Source organism: Pelodiscus sinensis, chromosome 32 (genome assembly GCF_052426305.1).
Source record: "Pelodiscus sinensis isolate ZL-2025 chromosome 32, ASM5242630v1, whole genome shotgun sequence".
Classification (NCBI taxonomy): domain Eukaryota; kingdom Metazoa; phylum Chordata; order Testudines; family Trionychidae; genus Pelodiscus; species Pelodiscus sinensis.
In genome coordinates, this window is record NC_143083.1 from 14,571,936 (window position 1) to 14,582,623 (window position 10,688).

General features: G+C 48.9%; 1 protein-coding gene across 1 annotated transcript; it reads right to left on the bottom strand.

Annotated features, from left to right (window-relative positions):
- Positions 1 to 499: 499 nt before the first annotated feature.
- Positions 500 to 8,440, bottom strand: FAM174C (family with sequence similarity 174 member C). Its single transcript, XM_075902676.2, has 3 exons — positions 8,123 to 8,440; positions 7,589 to 7,705; positions 500 to 4,871 (listed from the first exon to the last, which is right to left on the bottom strand). The coding sequence occupies exons 1-3, from the start codon at positions 8,380 to 8,382 to the stop codon at positions 4,868 to 4,870; spliced, it is 381 nt and encodes a 126-aa protein (XP_075758791.1). The 5' UTR covers positions 8,383 to 8,440; the 3' UTR covers positions 500 to 4,867.
- Between the last annotated feature and the right edge of the window lie 2,248 nt (positions 8,441 to 10,688).

A 10,688-nucleotide genomic window follows, 5' to 3' on the forward strand; every position in this document is an offset into this window, starting at 1 on the left:
ACCCAGTGGGCGGGAAGTGAGAAAACCTGCCTCAGCCAGACCTGCGGGTGAACGTCTGGGTCTGTCATTTGACCTACACTGGACCTCAGCTCCCCACCTCCAACAGGGACATGCTTCCCTAACTCTTGGGGTGCCAAGGACAAAACCCAGGCACTCCGATTCTATGAAGATAACAGGGAGCAGCTAGACAAGAGAACAGCGCCCTCCCCTGCTTTAGCAAGACAGGGAGCCCAGGGATACTGGTATAAGAGTGACTGCATATGCTAGAAAGAGTGAGTTTGAGACAGAACATATTCTGGATCAGCCCAGCACTGGGCCCTCTGTTGCAGGCAGCCGTTCGGAATAACCAAGGTTACCAGATACCGTCGCTACAAGGGAGGAATCTGCTGAAATGCAACGTTTCATCTTGTTTGAAGATGTGAGGGGTGACCAAAGGGAAAGCAAAAGGGAATGCAAGACTGGCTGCTGTTTAAAAATAAACACAATCAAGTGGGGAGGGAACACTTTATGCACTGAAGTGCTTTTTTATTGACTGTCTAGCAATCTGGTCAGACCACAGGTCCACCTCCCAGCACTTCAGCGCTACAGGTCTCATTGAAGTCATGTGCAAATGGAACAGAAGTACAGCATTAACCGTTGAAAGCTGCAGTTGGTACCAATCTCATTAACGGCAGCAGAAGCCCCAGATAATTTGCCTAGGAGTTCAGCGGGAAGCAGTTCGATGCCAGAACTGGATAACTTGATACAAAGCCCCAAACAGACTAGAGAGAATTATGTAAACTTTGTTAATTAGCCTTCGGCTTCAACAACCCCAACAGTTTCAGGCAGACTATACTGTGGTTACCTGGGGCGCGCCCACTGGGCAATGTCTGCGTGAACATGACAGAGGAGCACACAAGGTTGGTCCGTGTTGAGCTGACACGTGGATGTCTTGCAAATCAGGCTCTTTCGCAACAACCGAGTCAGGGTCTGAAGCTCCAGGGTCAAGGGAGCAAACTGGGCAGGGCAATGGTGAGAGGCAGCAGCCAGAGAGAATGGCCCCTGGCACTCACTCCCAAAACACCACAGAGTAGGACTCATCAAATCCAGATGCGCTGCCAGGGGAACTCTGGGAAGCCCCCAAAAGCTGCAAAGTAGTCGACCAGGGCATCAATGTGGAACAGAAAAACATGCTTAAAAATCATTAAAACGAAGGCAGAAGGCTCCTCCCAGGCTGAACTCCTCTGTGTGGGGGGAACAAGTCCAGATTTAAAAGCCATTACTAGCAATAGCCCTGCACAGCTATACTGGCCTCACTCCGGCTGTCCACTGCTAAGGCGTTTCCACTGCTTTCCAGAGCAGCTCGCCACAGCACCGATTCCCCCTTCTTCCCTTGCGTGGGCTGCAAGGAAGCAAAGGCCCAATGGAGCAAGAGACCCACACTTCCTCCCGCAAGGTACGTTACAATCATTTTCTCAACCAAAAGCCTGAGAGCAGGAATGTGAGATAAGTTTGACTTATGACCGGCCAAGACAGGCTGACATACTGACTCCAAAATACAGAATTTAAGCTGCACTCCGCGGGATTAAGTGAAAAAATAGCCTAAATCAGCTTTAAATCTGGAATCGGCCACAGGTCAGATCTCTCTCCAGTCAAAAAAAGACTCCAATCAGAAAGTGCTAGAGGGTTTTTCCTGGGTAGCAAGCGTCCCCTTCACAGCCCCGGAAATACTGCCTCTATTCTACAGGGGGCAAAAGTAACCCACACACAGCATCTTATTTTGAGGATTTAAATGGGGCATAGGCATCATGCCAGCCTTCTGCAATGAGATGAATTTAGGCATCTACTTTAATTTACTCTATGTAATATCAGCAAAATTGGTAACTCGCAGGCTACATGTTCCAGTCCTACCACCATCTAGATTTTTAATTACTATGGGGACATTGAACTCCATTTAGAACACTTCCATAATTGGCCCTTATTTTGTACCCGAATAATTGAAAGAAAAATATATATATATATATATTTAAAAAAATAAAAGGTCCCATTTTCTTTCGTGAGAATCACTGAACTGCTAACATGTTAAAATCAACATGGTCTTAGAATTGTATATTCCAGCAGACCCAAGAAAATCAAAGATTGCAAACCAACTCTGTGCAACAGAGAAGCAGAACTTAAGGGATGATAAAATAACTTCTCAGCTAATTCAAGGCCAGTGAACATTACTGCCAAAGAGCTGAGCCAAACAGTTAACTGGACTGCAATGCAGTGTCCGATTTAGGAGACCTGTGAAAGATGCTTTAGGGGAACACAGGTATGATGGGAGTTGAAGGGTTACGGCAGGGGTGGGGAACCTTTTTTGGGTTGCAGGCTGCTGAGCCACAGAAAAATCAGTTGGGGGTCGCCACACACAAGTGAGAAACAAAATAAAAACAAACAAAAAAACCTCACTGACGTGGCCCCGACTAAGGAGGAGAAAGACGCACCCCACATTCCCCTCACACACTAAAGCCTAGGGGAGCCCAAGCTAATAGATTTTGTGTGCCCCAGCCCAGCGGTGGGACAGCGGGGCCCAATGCTGGGGGGGAGCCTTGAGCCTCAGGGACTGGATCCAAGCAAGCTGGGGGCCGGATGCGGCCCCTAGGCCTGAGGTTTCCCACCCCTAGGTTAAGGCAAGGCATTATCAAGTACGTTAAAGTAATACCACCCTAGAAGGGTGGAAGGCAACACCATTCAAACGAATCAAAACAACCTAACTCTCTGTATCACCTAATGGGCAGCAGTGGCCAAACTGAACCAGGACAGCTATGCTCAGATAAAACAGAAAGCACGGTCATCCCTCCATCAGTTAAACGTACAAAGGTGCAAACACAGTCATTAACAGATACAAATTAGATGAAATCAGTGACTACCAAGGTGCTATTTGATCATATGAAAGTCGTCCTTTCAAAAATATGTTGTTTTTAAAATCTTAAATAGGCACATGCTCCTTGCGGCAGGCTGGACACCTACGGCAGAGCTGAGGTATCGAGAGCGGCAGAGAAAAATCAACACTTCTAATCATGATGCCTTGGTAAGTAGAAATATTGCCCCTTGCGTAGATGACGTCAGAGGACAAAGTGCTCCCTACACTGTCTTGTTCAAGACTTAGCAGCAACTCAGGGAGATCCCTTCTGCTGCGTGGCTGGTAGCAACCCAATTTAGGCACTGTCAATTTTTCAGTCTCCTTCCTGCTTTTTATAACAGGTCAGTTTCTTCCTCATTAACAAGAGAGAAATCATTGCAGAGAGAAAGGAGCTGCCATCCCAAAGACACCTCCCAAAGCATCTAGCCTGCATCTAGAATAGAGCCCTGTCGGTGTAAAGCACCACCCCAGCTGGTGATTCTCCATCTTGCCGGGTGACTGTGCTGGGATTCTTGTAACAATAACACCCTCTTCCCTGCAAGAGGGGGCGATGTTTACGACTGCAAGGCTGCGTGGCCCTTTATTTGCAAATAAACTGCACCGTGGCTGAAGCCACATGCTTTAGTCCTGGGGGAACCCTGCAACTGTTGCATTTGGAGCCACAGTAAAATGGCAGAATTGCCCCAGGGCTGATGCTGTGCTTGAACCAGGTTTGTTGCTAGCAGAGTTCCCACCACAGCGTTTGCATCCGAGGAGGGTGCGCGGACGGAACCACTGGCTGCACACTTGCAGTACATTCCCAGAGGGCCCCCCGCCATGCTACAACAGGACGTTTCTGTGGCTCACTGGGCTTATTCTAAGACCCAGCCCAGAGCACCAACGCATGGACTGACACAGCTCCTCTCACGCCGGAGTTATTTCTGAACCCTGCACTGCCGCGGCGTTAGATTTGCAGTCGATAGAGATCCGGCTTCGACTCCTCTTCAAGGTCAACAGTCCAGCCAATAGTCCTTCTCAGAAGTGTTCAGAGGGACTTGTCCTCCGTGTCTTTCTGTGCCTGATAACCTTGGTCAGCAATGCCATCGATACTGAATCCAATAGCTTGGTAGATATTCAACGCCTCTGTGAGGAAGGGACTTTGGTTTGAAACAATATAAAACGGTACAGTCTGACAGTGTGTTGATCCCACAGTCTAGCCAAACAAGTTAGAACTACTTCAGTCTCTCCTGGCCCAGAAGCATCCTTTAGCCGTAAACAGATTTCTTCATTCTCTAAGTCAAGTAATGACTTGTACTGTCATTGTACCCCTTCCATCTCTGGGTTGCTGCACTGGCACTAATTGCAACCGCAACACTGGCCCGCCTAACCCACTCCCCACCACCTCCCCACAGTCATTCTCCAAGCTGGCTTCATTAACCTAATACAGGGCAGACCCATTACCAAACACAAGAAATAGCTCCAGACCTCAGATTGATATCACTTGACGAGGAGTCAATTATAAAAGGCAATTAGTAAAAAGTAATCTTCTATCAGCATTACAAGAGCATTGTGTAGTCAACAAGAGAGAATCCAAGTACCTGATACTTCAGCCTCATTGCAACCATTGCTAGGAGGGGTATGAATGTCTACAGGATATTGACTAGATTTCACAGGCAGGCTGAGGTGGCTGCAATACTTCAGTCCATCACTAGGAATGTTAGAAACTGAAAGCCCGCCAGAGATAGTCACATTCTCATCATCCTGAGTTACAAGGCCTCCTGTGTGAGCCATACGACCCAGTACAGTAAGACCTGTCATCTCATCACTCTGCCTTCTTCTACACAATGGAAATGGGGGTAGAGCCCTCCCCCCACGCACACCTATAAAGTTGTGTACTCTTAACTAGCAGTCATCTTAGGCAGTTAGAAACAATAAACCCAGGAAATGGTGAGACGATTCTGCAGGTGGACTTGTAACTTCGCAGTCAGAGCCAAAGGTCCCACATCACCTGGAAAATAGAAGACATCCAAGCACCAGAATGAGCATTTACAACTTGACAGATTGTTAGTATCCCTTAAGATAGCTGGGGGCAGGCGGCAGGGGGAGCGAGTTGAAGGAGGGCTGCACACATGCACACACACTTCTCCTCCTCTTTGAAAATACTTTGAAGGAATCAATCCCACTTATCAAGACTCCACTGCAAAAAGCATGCACTAAAATTAACGTGTCTTAATGGGATAAAGACTGCTTTGACTTAGGACATGATTGGTTCTTCCTATTAAGACTAAGAATGCTTCCTGTGGAGACTCTAGAAAGCTAATATACTGTACAAGCATTTAACGCCCCTAAGGAAGCATGTGGGTGAGCTCTCTATTAACTGCTTCCTCTCTGTAAAGAGAGAGTGTGGTCTAGTGGATGAAGCACTAGACTGAAAACTCAGGAGACCAGGCTTATTCCTGACTCTGCTACAAATCTGCTGAGAAAACCATTTTGCATCTGTGCCTCTATTTCCCCAGCTGTAAAATGAGGAAGATACTGGCCTCCCTTGTAAAGTACCTGGAGAGCTACTGATAAAAAAGCTAGGCATTCTTATTACACTGTATGGGATCAGAACAGAACACAATGAAGAGAAAGTGATTTCTGAACAAAGACAGAGGAGAGCACGTGCCTCCAAATGTAGAGTCGTGCAGAGCTGGGCGCTCAGTGTTAAAGGCCGAGTTTGCTTTATTAGGTGTTCAGTCGGCAATATTCCATCTGGCAAAATTCCAAGTAAAAGAATAACAACTTCAAAGTGCCTTACATGCATTAGCTGATTAAATGCAAAGGAGCCTGACATGGTTAGTACAGATGCAGCAAAAAGATTTCTTGGCTCTCAGAACAGTGAAGAGAGGAGCAGATTGCTTCAGACAGAAGGACACTGGTAGACAATGCAGAGACTCCATGATGCTAGGGAAGATGATTTTGGGATATGCATTGCTAGAGCTATGCAGAGAGAACTCACATGCAGCCTGCCCACAGCATGCCTGCCTCTAGCCACTGTTTTCAGTCTCCCACTTTCAGTAGCTAGAACATTAAACCAGAGACGGGGAACACACAGCACTCTTTGCCCTCTTACACACTGCACAGGAAACCACACCTGCACTCCAGACACTGCTTAAATGCTGCTCGAATTGCTGGGTAATCAGTCCCTTCATCTCCTTTGCTGGGAACTGAGTCCGAAAGGTGTGCACATCAGATGCCCTCCCTCCCTTTCCATCTTTGTAAAGGACTGTTCTACAATCAATTCCAGCACTATGTGATAATGTCATTGTGTTTGTTCTGAATTGTACTCTCTTAGACCTTTGTAGAGCAACCTCTATAGGAGAGCAACATAACTACCTGACACAGATCACCTATTGTACTGCACTGGGTCCATCGCAGAAATACGCGCAATAAAAGTTACTGCGGAAAAGTCCAATCACTATTGCAGACTGGAAGGAGGCAGAAAAATTATGCAAAGCAGAGTAAGGGGAAATTTCACATTGGAAAAAATGTTAACAAAGTCTTATCTTATCAAAAGCCCCTAGTAGATTCTTAAAACAAAGGATCTGAAATCTGTTTACCATTCATTTCACTTAGTCTCTGGGAGAAAATAACCTAGTCAATTTCATTTGGGCAGGCGTTAGTAAGTTTCTATTCAGTTTTACTTGCTGGTTTTCATGCACTAGCACCATGCTACTAAGCTGAGTGAAACCCTGCTCCAAAAAAACAAAACAAAAAAAATACTTCCCCTCCCCCAGTTAAACAACAAATCAATATTTCTATTGCTCTCGGGTTTTGTAAATGCTAATTATTAATGCATGTCTCTAACAAATCCAGATGTATAAAGGCCCTTTAGTATCCTAAACAAGATCATCTATAGTGCTCAGGTCCTTAACTCAATTTTTGCTTTTCTTCATTTAAATCACTGCTATGGGGTGGGTCTTGGGTGAGGGGTTCAATATGCAGGATGAACCAAGGAGAGAGGGCAGCCCCAGCCCTCTCTCACTGCAGCAGCTTGGGGCCAGCTGAGAAGCACTTCTCCATGGCAACTGCAGCTTCAGCAGGCACAGTTGGGGGAGGGGTGCATGGCCCCCGGCTGGAGCGGGTCCAGGTTTGTCTGCTCCCTGCGTTCCCCCACCAGAGTGAGGAATACAGCAAACTATGCATTTTCCCCCAGCTCCCTGACAAACAGCCAGCAATGTCTCTGTACAAATGGGAAGGGGGGAGCTTCAGCCCCCCCTTTTCGCCCAAGGGTGCCTGAGGAGTGAGAACCTCAGGGCTGCGGCAGTTCCACACTAGGGATAAAGGGGTGCCCCCAGCCAGCACCTTTCACCTGCCTTGTGATTCTGTCTCTTTTTGGCGTCTTCCCATTCCAGGCACATCCCATTTTCCTGATACAATCAAACCCTGACCTTGCTTTGAGTTAGGATTCGAGGAAGTTGCATACTGAATTTGGTGGTCCTAATTCTTATCTTTTAGGAGGAATTCTTAGACATAGACAGACAGACACACACTCTTAAATATATGGGAGTGTATGTTCTCTTGAGACTGTTAACATTAATAGAACCCAAAGGCCTGACCCTGCAGTCGGATCTACAAAGTTGGACCCTTGCACCTGAACAGAGTTTCACTTGTAAGGATCCAACTGCAGGATCTGTGCATCTTTTGAAAGAGACAGTTAGCTACTTGTAAACATGCACCTACCGTCTCAGATTTCTTGTTTCAAATACTGTGTCTTCGTCGCTGTCAAGTGAACCCAACTCCATATTTTCATCATAGTTTGAAAGCAGACCATATTTCTTCCGCTGAGGTTTCTTCAACCTGAAATCAGTTTTGAGCTCATTTACAGATACTTCTGAACTTACAGGTACTAATCTCCCCTCCCATCGGCCGCAGCCACCCCCCCAGCGCCATCCTCCCCCGGCCCTGACCCCCTTTCCCCTCCCCCCTCCCACAGCCACCCTCAGCTTCCCCTCCCCCCAAGGCCCTGAACACTTTCCCCTCCCCCCTCCCACAGCCACCCTCAGCTTCCCCTCCCCCCCCGGCCCTGAACCCCTTTTTCCTCCCCCCTCCCCGGCCCCCCCCCTCCCCCTCCCCTCCCCCCCCCAAGTCCCTCCTCCCCCCTCCCCTCCCCCCCCCCCCAACCCCCCCTTTTCCTCCCGTCCCCTCCCCTCCCCTCCCCCCCCTTTCCCCCCCCGGCCCCCCCCCCCTCCCCCCCCCTTTCCCCGCCCCGCTCACCGCAGCGCGCGCAGCAGGAAGTAGAGCGCGGCGAGGCCGCCCAGGCCGCTGAGCACGTAGAGGCCGCGGCGCAGGGCGGGCAGGGGGGGGCCCCAGAGGTCCAGGCCGCGGAGCCCGCCGCCCGCGCTGTGGTTCCCGGGGGGGGCGGTGCCGTTGGCGGGGGGGGCGGCGGTGGCCGGGCGCAGGGGGCCGGGGAGCGCGCAGGCCGCGAGCCCGAGGAGCAGCAGCAGGAGGCGGCGGGCGGGAGCGCGCGGGGCCATGGCGGGCGCGCAGCAGCGACGCTTCCTCTCAGGCCGGCCCCGCCCACCGGAAGTGGCCCGGCCGGCGCCGCGCGCCCTGGGGTCCGGCCGGGGACAACGGAGCCGGCACGCCGCGTTCCGGGCGCGCAGCGTTCCGGGGGCGGGCGGGTACAGAAGCACTGCAGGGTGCGCTGGGGGAACCGGGTGCATGGGGGGGGGGCGGCCAGGAAGCACTGGGAGGAGCACAGGATGTGTGGGGCCAAGGGGGGCGTCAGGAAGGAAAGGCGAGGTGCACAGGGACCCAGGGGGGAGTAGGCTGCAGAGGGGCATGGGCAATGGGGAGTGGCCCTGGGACTAGAGGGGGTAGAGCGGGGTCCCCAACCTTTTTCAGTCCCCGTACCCCCTTGGCTTTTAGTAAACCTTCCCGTCCCCCCTATTCACTATGAAAGGAAATACATTCTAGACTCTAGAATCCACAGCTTTTGTCACTGACACGACTGCTTCTGGAATGTTTCCATTAGGATCATCTAGTTATTTACCAAATATTCCCCCTATCCCCTGGACAAGCTTCTCCTACCCCCTGGGGGTAAACATACCCCAGGTAGGGAACCCCTGGTGTAGGGGGACACAGAGAAGAACAAGAACCAACTCTGCAATGCACAGCCCTGACTGCTTTCCTTCACGATTCTTAAAATTGAAGGGATTTTTTACACAGGATTGGAAGGGGGCTGAGCCCACTCCCCTTCTCCTGCAAGCACCAGACATCATCTCTGAAAAACATTGGAACAGTAAAACATACGAAACAGAAAATGTCCAGCAGATTCTTGCGACAGATGACCCCCATCTAGATCATTAGAATTACTCTTGTGCTTAAAATTAAGCACCTAGCTCAGTGTTTGCAGGATGAGAAGACTAGGCTGCTCCTGCAGCACAGGGAGACAGATTCAATGCCCCTGTTCCAATCATTCTCCAACCTTCCGATGCAATGAATGGAACTAAAATCACGTACTTTCCACCTAAAGCCAGGGATCATTAAACATCATTCCCGATTATGCAGGTTAGAAAGGGGGACAATCTGCCAAAGGAAAATTTCCTGTCAGCTGAAACTTACCCTTGGTTAGGATTCAAAACTTCTATACTGTAGCCCTGTTACACAAAGTTACATAACTCTTCTCCTCCCCCTCCCCCCTTCTGGCAAAAATGAAAGGGAAGGTTTGTGCACGCCCCCGAGACCCGCTAGCAATCTCCAGGTTGAGAAGCAAGACTTTGCAGAATTATTACTACAGTATTTGTTAAACATCAAATGTATGATTTAAAACAAAAACATGGAAAAAATTCATCTATTCCTGGAATTCTATAACTAGTGCTTAAAGAACTTGCTTCTTTAGTCACCTGTAAATATTTACTAACCAGGAACATTCTGGGTTCTCATCTGTGCACACATAACATTGGAACGTCTATAAGTCACTGATTTGATTTTGACCAGGACTAATTCAAAGTTATCAATGACAGTGTAAAGGATTTGGTGGGCTCATCCCAGATTCTGTTGAACAAGCATCCACATCACAAAAGCCACCACTTCAATCAATGCAAAGTACAGGCCGATCCTAAGGTGGCACAACACTGATGGGCAACCTCAGCTAGTGAGAGGGCCGTATGAGCATCCCGTCATCTCAATGGGTCACAAGATTGTCATAGTCTCCCAGAATGGGGACGTTTTTCTAATTGTGCTTGTGTACCTCCAATTTGCAGGGGGTGCCGATTGAACCATAGCAACGCTTTGATTGGATGCGGAGGAATTGCGCAGTGCTCAGAATCAATGTTGTGTGCAATCAGCATGCACCTTACTTCATGTGTTCTTGCTTTACCTGCGTGTCACTTTAGTAATACTGTTAGGGAAAAAACTACAGGCCTGGAAACCAGCAACCTTGCACATAGGCAATGGTAAATAAAATGTCACATGGGTCATACGCAGCTTGCCCATTACCACCATAAAGTATCATAGTTCCATCATGCAGCTGTGTCCATTTACATGTGTTGAGGATCTGCCCGCAGGTTTACAAAACAGTGCTAGACAAGTTAGAATACAGGTGTCTTTTGGGCAGCTGCTTATGCCGAGCTGTTTGAAAATCTAGCCCTAATTGTTTTTGGAAATCTCAGTTAAAGGCCCATGAATGAATAAATAATTCACCTTAGCAGTGACTCCCCCAGGAATGTTGAGTTTTTTGGCAGGCTGGTGTTGGTAACACTGTGTTGCTAGTAAGCCTGTTCTCTGAAGAGAAACCTTTAAAGGACACATTTTAAAGACTAGAACTTCTGGAAGGTTA